Source organism: Gorilla gorilla, chromosome 12 (genome assembly GCF_029281585.2).
Source record: "Gorilla gorilla gorilla isolate KB3781 chromosome 12, NHGRI_mGorGor1-v2.1_pri, whole genome shotgun sequence".
Taxonomy (NCBI): Eukaryota; Metazoa; Chordata; class Mammalia; order Primates; family Hominidae; genus Gorilla; species Gorilla gorilla.
The window spans coordinates 67,029,495-67,047,423 of record NC_073236.2 but is presented as its reverse complement, the minus strand read 5'-3'; the positions used below and the strand labels follow the sequence as shown (position 1 = coordinate 67,047,423).

At 36.1% G+C, this 17,929-nt stretch overlaps 1 protein-coding gene and 1 non-coding gene across 4 annotated transcripts in view; one reads left to right on the top strand and one right to left on the bottom strand.

The window, feature by feature from the left end:
* The window catches only part of EXOC6B (exocyst complex component 6B), a 647,056-nt gene that overhangs the window by 540,393 nt on the left and 88,734 nt on the right, over window positions 1-17,929 (bottom strand). For 2 of the 3 annotated variants that reach the window (XM_019021027.4, XM_055378081.2), the window contains exons 3-5: window positions 12,525-12,572; window positions 10,611-10,701; window positions 10,465-10,510 (exon numbers count right to left, since the gene is read on the bottom strand). In XM_019021027.4, the coding sequence (XP_018876572.1) occupies window positions 10,465-10,510; window positions 10,611-10,701; window positions 12,525-12,572 (185 nt within the window). The remainder of the gene's footprint in view (window positions 1-10,464; window positions 10,511-10,610; window positions 10,702-12,524; window positions 12,573-17,929) is intronic. The other variant, XM_055378080.2, reaches the window with a different exon arrangement.
* Window positions 1,263-1,460, top strand: LOC115933673 (U2 spliceosomal RNA). Its single transcript, XR_004069531.1, has one exon. It is a non-coding gene; the product is annotated as a U2 spliceosomal RNA (small nuclear RNA).

Sequence of the window (17,929 nt, the reverse complement as noted above, 5' to 3'; positions counted from 1 at the left end):
ATCTGCCTGGGCAACAAGGCAAAACCTCATCTCTACCAAAAAAATTACAAAAAAATTAGCCAGGTGTGGCGGCATGCACCCGTAGTCCCAACTACTTGGGAAGCTGAGGTGGGAGGATCACTTAAACCTGGGTGGGCAGAGGTTGCAGTGAGCTGAGATCAGCCCACTGCATTCTAGCCTGGGTAACAGAGTGAGACCCATCAAAAAATAAAAATAAAAAATAAAGGAACCACAAAAGAGCTGAAATGGCTGTATTAATATGAGATACAAAAGACTTTAAGCCAACAAATATTGCTAGTAACACAGAGGGACATTCCATAAAAATAAAAGGGATGATATTTGTCTAATAGGAAAGCTTCTATAAGCATAGAAGGACAAATAAAATTAAGATTAATAAAGCTGAATAGGTAGAAACGAAATAAGTTATGCCAAGAAAACATAAGAATAAAGAGAAAAACTGGTAAAGTTTATTTGTAATGTGTACCTAAAAGATTAATAGGCCAGGCGTAGTGGCTCATGCCTGTAATTCCAGCACTTTGGGAGGCTGAGGCGGGCAGATCACTTGCGGTCAGGAGTTCAAGACAAGCCTAGACAACATGGTGAAACCTCTTCTCTACTAAAAATACAAAAATTAGTCGGGCATGTTGGTGGGAGCCTATAATCCCAGCTACTCAAGAGGCTGAAGCAGGAGAATTGCTTGACCCTAGGAGACGGAGGGTGCAGTGAGCTGAGATCACACCACTGCACTCCAGCCTGGGTGATGGAGTAAGACGCCATCTCAAAGAAAAAAGATTAATAAACTTGAGTTGTTTTTGTAAAAAAAAAAAAAAAAAAAAAAAAAAAAAAAAATGAACAAAGAAAATTCACAAAAGAACCAAAAAGGGCCAACATATGAAAAAAAAAAATGTTTAACTGATATGTGAAAAAATGCAAATCAAATTGCCAAATATTTCTTAAAAAATAATTTGTAATACATCAGGGGTTTCAATAATGGAACTCACAGCCAGCTGACAAACAGGTTTTTATTAATGACACAAGTTTTCAATGAAGAATTTTAGCAAAACAACTATTTTAAGCAATTGCATTTCCAAACAAAAAAAAGATGCACAGCAGTATGTATAAGCCTCTTGAATTATAGAATTATTTATATTAGCAAATAAAAAAACTAACCTAGATGTCTAATAAGAAGTAGTAAAAGGCTAATAAAATAGCAAAATGTTTATAATATTGTTGAATGAAAATCATTTCAAAAAATAGATCTAATTGCCTCTTGGCCTTTTGGCTAAGATCAAATTTAATATCTGATATATCTTATCAGTTTAATATCTGATACATCCTCTTATCAGAGGACAATATTTATTAAATGGATTTTTGCAGCAGGGAGATAAAATGGGAACTTATTTAGTCCACTCCATGCATCAACCTGGCATTGCAGTACCTCCAGGAATGGTGCTCCAATTGAAAAAAAAAAATAGATCTTACAAGTATAATCATAATATTCTTCAAAATTATAAATACTTACACATACAAATTATGAACATGTATGCATATATGAGATATATATCACTGGAAACACACACACACACAAAAGTAGAGAGCAAAATGAGAAAAATAAATACAAAAATGTTAGCCATATTTTTCCTTTGGATGGCAATATTACGAGCTAATTTCCTTTGGATGGCAATATTACAAGATAATTTTCTCCTTCATACTTTTAATTTCCTAATTTCCATGTTTCCCATGATATATTTGGTATAGGAAAAATTCAGGTCCATCCTTAAAAAGAAAAAAGATTTATAGCTCTATTTTGGACTTTAAGAATGATTTTCACAGCAGATACTTAAACTCTTCTTGCTCTAATGAATTTAGTACCACAAATGCTAAAGACTAGAGACTGGTTTTACTTGGTTTTTTTGTTTTGTTTTGTTTTGTTTTAATGTTTTCCCTCATGTGTTCCAAAAATCAATGTCTTTTTTTAAGTAAATGGAGGGAAGAAAGTTTTATTCCCCCTAAATTTAGAAATAAAAGTACAAATATAGTTAAATCTGAAATCATTGCTCTTATTAAAATTTTACAGGCTCAAAAACAATACAATTCACATGGTTTAGTGTAAACAGAATGGTGTTTATACTACAATTAGGTATGAAGAGCTATGTGCAATAAAATGCAATTCCTCTAGAGAGAAACTGTAGAACGGATAGAAAGCCAAAAATTAAGCCAAAAAGATAAACACACTTTGGGGTTTAGTTATATTTTGGAACATTGTTTATAGAATGAGGAAAATTCAACAATGTTGTCTGCAGACGCAAGGCACATTCACTGATGAGACACATGGCTCATGCTGAAAACATCTGGTCTGTCAAATAGCTCCACATTTTTCAAGGCTAATTAGTACAAAACCCAGTGATTCCTGGCAACAAAGAATGTCACCCTATTTCCCCATTGTCCCTTCCCAGTATAGTCACATTTTAACTATAACAAATCAGTAATATTCAAATGTCTAGTCTATTTCAATATCCGTGACAGGTTAAAGAATGATAGCCAATTAACACCTGTATAGCAGGCACCAAAAGAAAAAAATTATGTCCAGTGACTACGGAAATCCAAAATTAGATTTTGATGTACTTTTGACAATCTCCAAACATTATTAAAACTGAATCAAAAGGCAAATTCCTAAGTTTCACTTGTATGTGTGGTCACTCTCTCCCCTCTTCTCATGCAGGCTCCTTAACAGAGATACAATCAGAACTAAAGTAAAGAAAATAAAAGCAGAGAATAAAAGGGAGGAAGGCAGGGAAAGAGGTTCTAAATAATCCTACAAACTGAGTAACCATGATCAGAATAACAGACATGGTTGAATGCTAAAGCAAGAAGAAGAATATTGATTCCAAGCAAATTAAATTTTGGTACTTTCTTGCCATACCATGGAATTCTTTCACAGTGATGGTTTCTAAAATTCTAGGAAGTGATCCTTGAAAGCAAATTGCAACTATCTATAAGAAATTTTTTAAAATTCAGAGTATGATAAAATATGAAATAAAAACTTTCATCACAGAAAAATATTAGTGTCATTCCTAATCAAAGAGCATCATTAACAAATATGTAATTTCTTCTGTGCGCTAGAGATAGAAAGATGTTCAGATGTCTTTCCCTAGGGAGCACAAAATGCAGTAGAAAAATCAGTATTTATAGCTTAAAAAAAAAAAAAAAAAGACTTCTAGCTACGAAAGCCTAACAAGGAACAGACATGATCTCTCACTTTATAAACAAGTAGAATATTGGCAAAAATATATGAAACAGCCATTTTCAGACATTGGACATCAGGCAACATAGAACTGCTATCTCTGTAAAAAGGGAAACAAACAAGGTGAGTTTAATAATTACCAGGATTATCTACCTAAAGTTGACTTCTAGGTCATGGGCACAGCCAGAAAAAATCAAAACAGAGCTCAGCAGCCTTGCTGACTTAAAGAATCAGTGATAGTAGCTCAGGAAAGTTGACGCAGCTTGAAGTTGTGTGGCAGAGTTCCCCAAAAAAAGAGCAATGCAGAAAAAAGAACTGCAGAAATTTACACAGGGGTTCCCTTGAGTCTGCTAAGTACTAGGACAGGCATAGAGAAAGTGAAATTCCACATGGATAGGTAAAAAGAAGGAAGGAAGGGAGAGAGTGGGAGACCAGCCAGAGGAAGGTAAGATGAACACTTCAACAATCTCAGACAAGGCAGATAAACATTCAAACTCTGAACAGTCAAAGTGAAGAGTCGTTGGGGACTCCTGAGCTATTCAGAGTAGATTATAGACAGATCAAGTCTTACTTAGTAAAGCTGAACTTCCCTGGAATAAAGGTGGGCCTTTAAGCAGAGCTTAAAAATTGGGTTTGAAGGTAATAAACTGATCTGCAATCAACTGACCGTCTGCTAAAACAAAGCCCAACACTCTCTAAAGGAAAAAAAAGCACCCCAAAATCCAGAGACTCATCAACATAATGTTCATTAATCAATCAAAAATTTCTGGACATGAAAAGAAGCAAAGAACTGACCTACAACCAGGAAAAACAAAATCAGTCTGCAGAAAGATCTAAAAAAATACCAGAAGTGGCAGAATTCACAAAGGAGTACATAAAAACAGAATTAGAACAATGTACATGTATGTAAAGAAAAAAAAATAATAAAAGAAATAAAACATAAAAAGCTAAATGTAACTTCTATACATGAAAAATATATTATCTGCAATGAAAACGTCACTGAAAGGGACTAAAACATTACACAATGCAAATGAGAGAGATCAATGTGCTCGAACACAGCCATAAAATCTATCTCAAATAAAGCACAGAGAGGGCTGAGGGGGTGGGGAGAAAAGATCTTCAAGTCACCTGTGGGGTTAATCAAGCTGTCCAACATAAATATTAATATAACTGAAGTCCCAAAATGGTGATGGGAAAAGGACAAAAAAAGAGTTTGGAGAAATCAGGTCAACATTTTCCAGATTTTATGAATATTGTAAACCCACAGATCCAAGAAGCTAAACAAACCACAAGCAGGATAAATACACACATGTGTGCACATATTTACACCAAAGTGCACAAAATCAAACTGCCTGAAAACAAATGATAAAGACAAAAGTTTTAAAGCAGCTAGAGAAAAGACATACTACTTACAGGGAGACAAAGGTAAGGCTACTTATACATCTCTCAGAAACTGCAGAAGCCAGAAGACAATGAAATCATCATGTCTTATGAACTAATGAAACTATAAACCTCAAATTCTATATCCATCAAGGATTTTTTTTAAATGAAGGTAAACAATGAGATACTATTTCACACCCACCAGGATGGCTACATTAAAGTCAAATAATAAGGGTTTTTTTTTTTTGAAACAGACTCTCACTCTGTCACCCAGGCTGGATTGCAGTGCGCCATCTCGGCTCACTGCAACCTCCGCCTCCCTGGTTCAAGCAATCCTGATGCTTCAGCCCCTCCGAGGAGCTGGGGTTACAGACACAGACCGCCACACCCGCCTCATTTTTCTATCTTTAGTAGGGATAGGGTTTCGCCATGTTAGCCAGGCTGGTCTCAAATTCCTGGGCTCAAGCAATCCGCCCACCTCGGCCTCCCAAAGTGCTGGGATTACAGGCGTAAGCCACCACACCTGGCCTGGGTAGACAATAATAAGTATTGACTAGGCTATGAAGAAATTGGAAACATCTATGCTGCTGTTGGGAAGATAAAAAGGTGCAGGTGCTTTGGAAAAGAATCTAACAGTTCCTCAAAATGGTAAAACATACAGAGAGACAAAGTGCACCAAATGTTTACCATGTGACCCAGAAATTCTACTCCTAAGTATATTCGCAAGAAAACTGAAAGCATATGCTCACACAAAAGCTTGTAAATGAACATTTGTAGCAGCATTATTCATAATAGTTAAAAAGTGATAATAACCTAAATGTCCATCAACTGATGAAAAGGTAACTAAAGCATTATATATACAATGAGAGAGTATTCAGCCATAAAAAGGAATGAAACAGTGATACATGCTACGACATGAATGAACTTTGAAAACCTTCCATTATGCTAAATGGAAAAAGTCAGACACAAAAGGCTGCATATTGTATGATTCCATTTATATGAGATGTTCAGAATAGGCAAATCTATGGGGTCAGAAAGTAGATTAGTGGTTGCCAGGGCAGCGAAGAAAGAGGAATGGGTACCCTTTTTGGGGTAATGAAAATGTCCTAGAATCAGCTAGTGATGATGATGTTACAACCACGTGAATGTACTAAAATCTATTCAACTGTACACTTAAAAATGATGAATGTTATGATATATGAATTGTAATTCAATTTAAAAACTGAAGGTGAAATAAATACTTTTTTCAGAAATACTGTATTTCTGAGAGAATTCATAGCCAGCAGACTGATCCAACAAGAAATATTAAAGGATGTCATTTAATCAAAAGGGAAAAATAATACCAGATACAAACTTGGATCTACATTTAAAATAATGTGGGTAAATATGTGAGAGTTTTTCTCTTTAATTTTTAAATTTCTTTAAAAGTTACAGCAAAACTGAACATGTGTGGCACTACACTATATTGTTGTCATAGGTCTTATGACATAATAACATAACAATAATAACATAACAACAATGACATAAGGGAGGGTAAAATGGAAGAATATCATTATAAGAATCTTGCATTGTGTGTGATTTGGTGTAATATTTAAAGACTCATTGTAAGTCATACATTGTAAAGATAGAAGGAACCAGGAAAAAAATAAAATACAGTCAGCCCTTCATGTTTGCAGGTTCCAGATCTATGAATTCAATCAACTATATTGATCAAAAATATTTTTTAAAAAACACAAATAAAACCAAACAGTGTAACAACTACTTACATAGCATTTACATTGTATTAGGTATTCTAAGTAATCTAGAGATGACTGAAAGTTTTCAGAGGATGTGTATAGGTTGTATGCAAATACCATGCCATTTTATATAAGGGACTTAAGCGTCTACACCTAGTCCCCTATCCCAGGGGTTCTGTAACCAATACACTGACGATACCAAGGAAAAATTGTAAAACAAAGAGGTATAAATAATAGGGCATTACTAAATATAAAACAACAACCTGAAATACAGAAATTGATTTTTTAAAAAGACAAGAATACACAGAAGGAACAAAGAACAGGTAGGATAAATGGAAAATACATTAGAAGACAGTAGATTTAAACCCGTATGTTGATAATTGTATGAAATGTAAAAGATCTAAATAGTCTCATTTAAAAACAGAGATGGCCAGATGAGAGATTTTTAAAGAAAGCAAGATCATTCTACAGAATAACTGGCCTGTAATCTTCAAAAGTAATAAAGTCACAAAAGGCAAGGAAAGGCTGAAGACAGTTCCAGACTGAAAAAGACTAAAGAGACATGACAACTAAAAGCAACATGTGATTTGAACTGGATTCTTTTGCTAGAAAGAACATGATTGAGACAATTGGCAAAACTTGAATTGGGTATGCCGATTAAGTGCTAGAAATATTTCAAAGCTAATGTCCATTCTCTATCGCACTGTGGTTGCATAGAAGAATGTCTTTATCTGTAGGAACCACGCTAAAGTAATTGGGGATGACAGTGTGTCATGCTAGCAACTTACTTTCAACTGGTTCAAGAAAAAGACACTGTTATTTATACTGAACTTAAGAAGGTCTAAAACTAAAATTTTTTGAAACCCACAAAATAAATTTGATTATACCAAAACTTAAAACTTCTATGCAACAAAAACTACTAATTATATAATGTTAATAGGTAAGCCATGCATTGGAAGACAATATATAACAGGAAAAGGCATCCAAAGTATATAATTCCTATAAACGAAAAAGAAAACAATAAACAGCCTAAAAGTGGGCAGGAAGTAGATGAGAGAAAACCCACATGCCTAAAACCTAAATTCACTAATAATCTAATAAAAATAAAATAAAAATCACAATAGTGATCTATCATTTCACAATCACGAGAGACTGGCAAAAACCAAAAAGTGTGACAATATAGATGTTACCAAGAGGTAGAATAACAGGACCTCCCACAAAATAACAATGGTAGGATAAATGGGAAATCACCATAGAGAACAACGATAAGATCAAAGACATGTAAACCCTTTCTTTGATCCAGCTGATCTCCTTCTAGGTATAGACCCTAGACCAACAGAATTGGCATCACCTAGGAGCGTGGCAGAAAATGCAGAATCTCAGAAATGATCCCAGCCAGACCTATTCAATCAGAATCTATATTTAACTAATCCCTATGATATCATTTCCATGCATAGCAACATCTAAAGAACAACACTCTCAAGAAATTTTGAATGTGAGTCCAAGGAGACAAGAACAAGGATATTCATTGTACCACTGTCTGTCATAACTACTGGAAACATACCAAATGTCCCTAATAGTATCAGTAAGGATAGTTATAGTAATAACCACTCCCAAAATCTCAGTGACTTAAAACAAAGATTTAAAACTTACTCATGTTATATACTCATAATGGGTTGGCAGGTAGGCTATGCTCCCTGAAGTTACTCAGGGACTCAACCAGCATCTTGGAGTTGCCATTTTTCAAGAAGAAGGGAAAATAAGAGAACTCTGGAGCAAAATTAAATGCTAAGCCCAAAAGTGATACATATCACTTCTGCTCACATCTTATCAGCCAGAAAAAGTCACATGGAACTGGGAACCCAGGAAATATACACAGGGAACCCAGGAAATATAATATTACCTTGCACCAAAGGAAGCAGCTAGAAATAGTGGTGAACAGCACTTATGATAATCACTGGAACTGGCAGGGGAAATGTGAATTATTCATATAATAGACTACCATGGAGTGATTAAAACGAGCAAACTGTATCTATACACATAAAGAAAATAAGCTGCCTACTAGTATGCAAGCCCCAGAGGGTAGATATTTTTATCTATTTTATTCACAGCTGTATCCCCAGAACCAAGAGTTATGCCCAGCGCATAGTAGGTACTCGATTCATCTTTGTTGAGCGAATACACAGATCTCAAAATGAGGACTGAGAATCATCTACATAAACTTTTTTAGACACAAAACAAAATATATGATTTATAAATATTAAAAGCACAGAATAGAAGAACATTCAATAAATTTATGATACTGGTTTCCTCAGGGGAGTAAGGAAAGGAATAGGACCAAAGAAGGGAACATAAATTTTATATGTAATTTTTTAAAGTATATATATCTATACCTCTTTCTGTCCATATATATGTTTTATATATATATACTATATATATTTTTTCTTTATACATATATGAATCAAAACTGGAAAACTGTTAATATCTGTTAATTCTGAGAAGTTGGTACACAGGTGATTTTTTTTTTTTTTTTTTGAGACAGATTCACTCTGTCACCCAGGCTGGAGCTCAGTGGTGCAATCTTGGCTCATCACAACCTCTGCCTCCCAAATTCGAGCTATCATGTGAGCCAATTCTCATGCCTTGGCCTCCCAAGTACCTGGGATTACAGGTGTGTACCACCATGCCCAGCTCCTTTTTTTGTTTTTTAGTAGAGATGGGGTTTCTCCATGTTGGCCAGGCAGGTCTTGAACTTCTGGCCTCGAGTGATCCACTCACCTCAGCCTCCCAAAGTGCTGGGATTACAGGTGTGAGCCACTGAACCTGGCTCACAGGTGATTTTAAATTCTCTATAATTTTAGAACTTTACTAAAAGGATATTAGGGAACTAATACTACTTTCATATCTCAGACAGAACTTCTCATAGTGTTCTATCCATGTTCTCTTATGAGAGCATGTCCTACTATTTTAATGTCTAATGATTCAGCTTCACAATGCTTGAGAATTTTGAATTTTTATCCATAATATTTATATTCTTATCTCAATATTAAATATATTTTAATTGTATACTTTTTCCCTCAAAACCTAGGTAAAATTAACATTCCAGGAAGATATGCTTTGTTTATCCTATAGCTTCATATATCCCCATCATACTACAGGGCATCTCAGGGCAGAGAGGTTGGAGATGCTTATTCTAGTTTGGGGAGCAGAACTATAGAGTCACTGTAGATTTTCCTTTAGAAGAAAACAACATACAGAAGAGAAATCCTCTGAATTTAACCTCACCCTTCCCCTTTACAATAGTTAATTTTATGTGGCAACTTGGCTGACCATAGGAGCCAGATATTTGGCCAAACATTATTCTAGATGTTTCTGTGATGGTATTTTTTAGATGAGATTAACATTTAAGTCAGTAGACTATGAGTAAAGATGATTACCCTCCATAATGTGAGTAGGCCTCATTCCACCACAGGTGAAAACCTTAATAGGAAAAAGGCTGACTGTGCCCAAGGAAGAGGGAATTCTACAGAAGAGTCCCTTTGGACTCAAGCTATTATCTTAACTCTTCACTGGACACTAGCTTGCCGGACTACACTGCAGCTTTTGCTATACTTGCTATACTCCACAATCATGTGAGCCAATTACTTAAAATAAGTACTTCCCTCTCCAGTAGGTAAACAGACAGAGACACACACACACACACACACACACACACGCTATTGGTTCTGTTTTTCTTAAGAACCCCAGTTAATGTACTCTTGCACCAAAACCAGTACTATTTTTTTCTATGACACTATTAAATGAATCAAAACATATCTCAAACCAACTATCACTAAAATAGGTATATGCTTTTCCCTAAAAGACTGGGTCTTTTAAAAATCTAACTGTAAGTATTATTTATTAAACATAATACACGACAGAACACATTAGCATACCACTAATATATATAAATAAATCTAGAATGAATCAATAAATATACAAAAGGTTAAGAAGATGTTAGAAACTTAATTTTTTGAAAAGTTATGCTAAATATGGACCTAAAAGTATTCTAAATAACAGAAATTTTAGATAGTAAAAACTGTTCGATTAAAAAAAAAATCTTACCTTTTAGTTTTCATCTGGTCCCTCAGTTTGCTGTACATCTCTAGGACTTAAAAGAAAGAAAAGAATACACAAACATGATTTAGAGAAAGCCTAATTAAAGCAAAAAAAATTACACCAAGAATCCTTCTCCATTTCCAGTTCCTCACCTGGAAGACACAGCATTAATTTATCAACAGTGGCAGAAATATTTCTCTGTTGTAGTCGACACTGCTTCAGCTCTTCCATTGCTATTACCAGCTTGGCAAGAGGGAAAAAGACTGAATTATGCCAATGGCTGTAAATAAAAAGCTTTCAGTCACATTTTTCCACACTGTTCAATTCATCAGAAAATCCCAGACAGTTTCATAGTAAGACCTGCCAAGTGAACTAAGGAACTGCCTTTCCTAACCAGTAAAACATTCCTGCACAGTTTCCCGCTTTCTCCCCAAGATACACACAATACTAGGAAGGGCTAGGTAAAATGAAGTCCTAAAATACAAGGGTTATCAAGGAGAAAAAAACTATCTTCAACTAAATCTCTATTTCAACAAATAAACCCACACACTTAAAAGATGTGGCCTTTCTAAAAGTTACAGTTTGTTGAAAAGTAACTCACTTTTATTCCCCTAGCCCCAGTTTTAAGGGCTTCTATCAGAAGTCATACCATAATGTAACTAGAAGAAATTGTACTCCACAGAATTTAGAATGTGAGACAAACTTCTTCAAAAAGTAATAATCTACACATCTACTTGCAGCATTCATCCTATACCCATACCTAAAATTTTTGTTATCTGCTTAGATACCATGCAGAAAAGAACAAGAGAATGGTCCTAAGTCACTGATAAAACAATCAAAAGCTAATCTTAAAGGTTATTAAAATTAAACATCAAAAAAGTATTAGGTGATAAGAAAGAAGCATGATAACAGAGAACAGTCATGTACTACAAGTCAGAAAACCGGGGTTTTAGTCCCAGCCTTGCCAATAACTATGTAAAATACAGCAAATCATTTGTTTTAGTTTCCTCATCAATAAAACAGTGATAATACCTGTCCTGATTTTGTCGGCCATGAGGATCAAATGAGCAAATAGATATAAAAATATTGTAAACTGTGATGGTTTAAATGGTAAATATGTCAATCAATAGAATCAATGATTTTTTTTACGGTGGGGGGATAGAGATGGGGTCTCCCTTTGTCACCCAGGCTGAGAGTGCAGTGGCGCAATCATGCCTCAATGCAACCTCAAACTCCTGGGCTTAAGAGATCCTCCCACCTCAGTCTCCCAAGTAGCTGGGACTATAGACATGCACCTCCACGCCTGGTTATGGTTGTTTTTTTTTTTTTTGGGGGGCAGGTAGAGATGGGGTCTCACTATGTTGCCCAAGCTGGTCTCAAACTCCTGGCCTCAAGTGATCCTCCCACCTCATCCTCCCAAAGCACTGGGACTAGAGCGTATAATCTCAGCCACTGTGCCTGGTTGATTAATCTTTTAAATAAATATTTGTTGAGCATCCACACTGTGCCAGTCACTATTTAGGTAGATGGAGGGGATACAGCAATGAATAAAGCAAACAAAAATTCCTAATCTCATGGAGTTTAATTTTCAATGGAGAATGACAGACAAAAAAATATATAAGTAAAAATATGTTAAATATAATATCAGAGCATGACAGGCACAATGAAGAAAAAGTGGGAAAGGATCAAAAGAATGCACAGGTGAGAGTGAGACTACAATTTCAAATAAGGTGGTTAGGAAAGGCCTCATTAAGAAGGCAACATTTGAGCAAAGATTTGAAGAAGGTGAATATTGAGGAAATAACATTCCAGGCAGAGGAAGAGCATTACTGTATTATGACAAGTCGATGATTTAAAAGCACAACTAAGAAGGCTGTATCCTGTCTCCTTAGACTTCCCAGTGACTATGTTCATTTAATTCAGATAAACATTAGGAAAAGCAACAATAATGTCCAAGTACTTCCAACATACTACTTACAGTCTTAACCACTAAATGAATAACATAGTCATTAAAAGAGAGTGGCATGAAACAGAAAAGATTTCTTCAAAAGGTAAACTGGTCTTACTTCCTTTCCCTCATGTTGTAGTTTTCTATTAGTATCCGTCACTTGATTCTGTGGAGAGAAGACAATTTAAACTCATAAAAAACAAACATTTAGACAATAGTTGAAAAAGATCTAAATTTAATATGAAAAGATCAGGAATAGGTAGTTAAATATTTTCAGTATTCCACTACATATTGGTCCAGTGGCATTCTCTTGGGTTTAAATTATGTCAACTTTTCTACTGGATGTTTGCATGACCTTTTGAAAAGAAAAATTTGCTAACAAATATGGTGAGTTTAGAACAGTTCTAAACTAACATACCATAATAACTAAAGATCGCACTTTAACTTTGGGGAGACAAGAGGAAAAAGGGGAGAGAAAAATAAAATAGAAAGTACAAATTTTATACAGATATTCCTCATTTCACCAATGTATTCCTAGAAAAGTTGGGTATACACTGAACTTGTTAACTCAAGTCAAAGCGTCCCTGTTTATTATCTTATTTTTAGAAAATGCTTTACCTTAATTCTTTTTGGATCATTAATTCTTAACAGCTCCTAACACTTCCATACTTCCATTTTTCCAACATAATCTCTCCATCAGATAGTCAAAAATTTGTGAATAAGCCCTTAAATGATCCAGAGTTCATTATTTAAAGGAAATGGCATCTACTTTTTTTGATATTCACTCTTGACATTTCAATGATGGAAAAAATTAATTATATAGGATAGTAATTTCCTCATCATCTGTGATATCAAAACATAAGCAATACTAACTTCTAAAATGTTGTTTAATAAACGCTTTCTAGCCTTCCACCAGTAATTGCTACTCCTTATACTTTCAGTGCATCCCCTAACTTAGCATTTCCTATTATGTCCCTTAGGACATCAAGAAGTGTTACTTAGCAGGTATGCACATGCGAGCACACAAACACAGTCTCACAGACATACACACACACACAAATACACATGATATGATATGCACTATAAATGCCCAAGAAAGGGATATCATATAGGATGTTTTCCAAATTTATCTAACGTAATACCCTTTAACTGAAGATCTTCTCAAGGAGCTAGTTTTTTAAAAGAATACACTTTTGAAATCACTGCTCTGAACGATACACTATACCTGGACTATCATTCAAAGCAGATTACCATATGCACCTCCATCCAAAGCCAAAATGAAATCTGAACTCCTCCAGGAAGCCTCTTTAAAGTACCAGAAAGGGAGGCAAGAAACCAGCAAATTCCCTCTTTATGATTTAATTAATGGCACCACATGTGAAACACTTTGTGGTTTTATTGCACTGAGCTCAATACAAATTAAGAGTGATAAAGCCGTCCAAAATGCACATCTAAGACAATGTTAATGGAAGCATTGTCTAAAAGGGGGTCAGCAATCTGTTTCCATAAAGGGCTAGATGGTAAATATTTTAGGCTTTGCAAGCCATACAATCTCTGTTGTAACTATTCAACTCTACCTCTGTAGCAGGAATGCAGCCATAAAGAAAATAAAGGTAAATGAAAGGTCATGGCTGTGTTCCAATAAAACTTTATTTACACAAACAGGAGGCAAGCTGGATTTGGCCTAAGAGACAGAGTTTGCTAACCCCTGGTCTAGAATAAACGTGATGGTAACGTAGTAATACCACACTATGAAATTTACAATTGGATGCCACATTTTAAGAAGGCTTTACAAGCTGAAGCATGGTTAGAAGTGAACACATTTGCAGAGGGAGTCAAAGCTAACCACAGGAAAAACAGATGAAGCCATTTTTAGCCAAGAAAGGGGAAAAATATTCACTTGGAGACACTATACCCCGTACCTGGACCCTATATACTATAAACCAAACTTAAACAATGGCTGCCCCTCAAGTATCTGAAGAGCTATCAGAAGTAAAGTGGCTCCCTAAAAATGGAGCTTATTACTCAAACCAATGTTTGTTACTAGAAAACAGTATTCAGCTCAATATAAGAAAAAGTGTTCAAGCAATGTGAATAAAAATCATACGGGCTTCCTTGGGTGATAATGCTATCCCCATTACAGTAGTTATTCAATAATAAATTAGATATTTTTTATCCTAAACTGGAGGTCTCCTAAAATACAACCCTCCATAATACTCCTATATTCAGCAACATTATCTACTAGAGTAGCCTTGTTTGCCTTATGAAGGCACCATTTCTCACTTTTTTTCACCTTAAACTCACTGTAAAAAATACATTTTCCATTGCAACTCAGTACACAAGTATAGGGAACACACACACAATTTTCAAGAAACAATGTTTATCCTTAGTACATGTAATGCACTCTCTTGTTTTCTATTCAATTCGATTATATTTAATTTCAGTTCTTGTCAAAAATACTGATCAAGGCACACTAAATTAATTTCATGCAAACCATGGACCTAAAACATATCCCTAGGAACCTAATGAATGCTTCCAGTAAGAAAGATAATAACTGTGGGCTAGGTGCAGTGGCTCACACCTGTAAGCCTAGCACTTTGGGAGGCCTTGTCAGGTGGATCAACCTGAGGTCAGGAGTTTGAGACCAGCCTGGCCAACATGGTGAAACCCAGTCTCTACTAAAAATACAAAAATTAGCTGGGCATGGTGGTGCATGCCTAGAATCCCAGCTACTTGGGAGGCTGAGGCAGGAAAATCGCTTGAACCGGGTAGGGGGACACGGATTGCAGGGGTGGAGATTGCAGTGAGCCAAGATCGTGCCACTTCACTCTAGCCTGGGCAAAAGAGCGAAACTCCGTCTCAAAAAAATAAAGATAATAACTGTGTCAATACCATTCAATAACTATTTCAATGCGTAACAATAAAAAAAGACCAGGCGCAGTGGCTCACGCCTGTAATCCCAGCATTCTGGGAGGCTGAGGCAGCAGATCATTTGAGACCAGGAGTTCAAGACCAGCCTGGCCAACATGGTGAAACCCCATCTCTACAAAAATACAAAAATTAGCTGGGCGTGATGGCATGCACCTGTAGTCCCAGCTACTTAGAAGACTGAGGCAGGAGAATCACTTGAACTTGGGAGGCAAAGTTTGCAGTGAGCCGAGATCATGCCACTGCACTCCAGACTGGGTTGACAGAACAACACTCTGCTGTCTCAAAAAATTAAAAAAAAAAAAAAAAAAACAATAAAAAGAAACTATACCAGCTGTCTAGGATGCTACTTCATTTATTTCAAAGAAGATAAGTGTGTGTATGTATACACTGAGAATCAAAAGAAATAATGGGCATCTTAGAGTACAATTTCTTTTCATTGGTATGTTGAAATAGCATTGACAGTTGTTAATACTTTTTACATTGTCTAAACTATTTTCTAGAGATCAGGAAACTTTTTATTTCATAGATTCTGAACCTAGGTCAAATGAATCCCCTTAGAGCAGAGTCTCCCAGGTGTCCTGCTAGACATTAATCCCCTCTGCCCTCAAAGTAACTGGATGGAGCCTGAAACAGACTAAAACCCTAAACCAGTAGCCTCCAGTTCAAGTATTCCTGCTGGGGCATCCTCAGCAAGTTGAAGGAATTTGCAACTTGAAGAAATTTGATGGAAGGCAAGGGAAGTAAGAGAAAAAGAAGATGAGTACCAACAAGCAAGTGATATCAGCAATTCAGGAGCATTATGAGCTATATTCAGTACTATCCTGCCAAGGAGGTATTCTACCACACGACTACTTCGATAACCAGAGACAAAACATTGTGCTGACTATCATGGACCAGGGCACCAAGGAGCTATGGGAGAAGTGTGGGATAGAGGTGTCTAAGAAGCATAGAAAAAAACAGCCCAAGATGAGTATAGGAAGATGGGATGGCTAGGTGAGGACAAATAGCATACACAGGTCCTGGCAGGAAACCCCCTATCTCTGTTTTCACGCATTTCAGATACTTTTGTCCAGCTAAGGCTGATCAGCCCACAAAATTTAAGGATTACAAATGTATGGACCAATAAATAGAAAGACGCACTATTAAGATTCTTTAATATGGCCAGGCATGGTGGTTCATGCCTGTGATACCAACACTTTGGGAGGCTGAGACGGTCAGATCACTTGAGGACAGGAGTTCAAGACCAGCCTGGCCAACACAGCAAAACCTCCTCTCTACTAAAAATACAAAAATTGGCCAGGCATGATGGTACATGCCTGTAGTCCTAGCTACTTGGGAGGCTGAGGCATGAGGCACAAGAATCGCTTGAACCCAGGAGGCAGACATTGCAGTGAGCCAAGATTGTGCCACTGAGCTCCAGCCTGGGCAACAGAGTGAGACTCTGCCTCAAAAAAAATTTAAAAAAAAAAAAAAGTTCTTTAATATACTTTCAGATGGCTCACTTTTTTAATAGATGTAGAAATAATTCAATGTTTTGTATCACCTACTTATGAGAAAAGGTTCTCTTGAATAGTGTCTATGAGAAATTCAAACAGGTTATCATTTTTAAAGTCTTGATTACATTTGCATGGCATATAGTCATTTTAAGCAGAAAACTAAACATTTAAAAAGTTATTTCAGGCTGAGTGCAGTGGCTCAGACCTGTAATCCCAGCACTTTGAGAGGATGAGGTGGGCGGAACTCCCAGGCTGAGGAGTTCCAGACCAGCCTGGTCAACATGGTGAAACCCCATCTCTACCAAAAATACAAAAATTAGCCAGGCATGGTGGTGCACCTGTAATTCCAGCTATTTGGGAGGCTGAGGAAGGATAATCGCTTGAACCTGGGAAGCACAGGTTGCAGTGAACCAAGATCACGCTGCTGCACTCTAGCCTAGGCAACAGAGCAAGACTCTGTCTCAAAAAAAAAAGTTATTTTACGGTAGCAAGTTCAAGTTTCTCATTTTAAAATGATGAAACATTTTAGAATGTTTAGAACAGTTCTATATGTTTACAACATTTCTATATATTTGTAATATATCCTAATACTCTGTATTTTATTTTTCTTATTATAATACATAAAGAAAATGTGAAGACTTTTTTAAAAACAAGTCTCATGTTCCCCCCAAAACACTCTAGCTTATTCTTAGGTGCCTGCCATTCAAATATGACTTTCTATGTGTGCTGTGACAAGAAAAGGGTTGGGAAGCATGCCCTAGAGGATTCACTCTGTGGGTTTCTCTATGAAGTCATCAGAAATTGTTCTCAATTTACACTCTCATGTTCTCATGCATGTATACATTTTTTAGAGAGAAGATTCAAACTATTCATGAGATTCTGGACCTTTCCACTTCATTCCCCATATGAGTGACTAGAACTACCAACTACTGAGTCACCCAAACCAGAAACCTAAGAGTCATGGGCTCTATTCCAGATATATGAAATACCATATCTCATAAGCATCTCTGCAGTCTGCCCCTTCTTCACCATCTCCTTAGTTTTAGTCTTCCTCATTTTTTAACATGGATTTCAACTTATCATTTTCCCATATTGA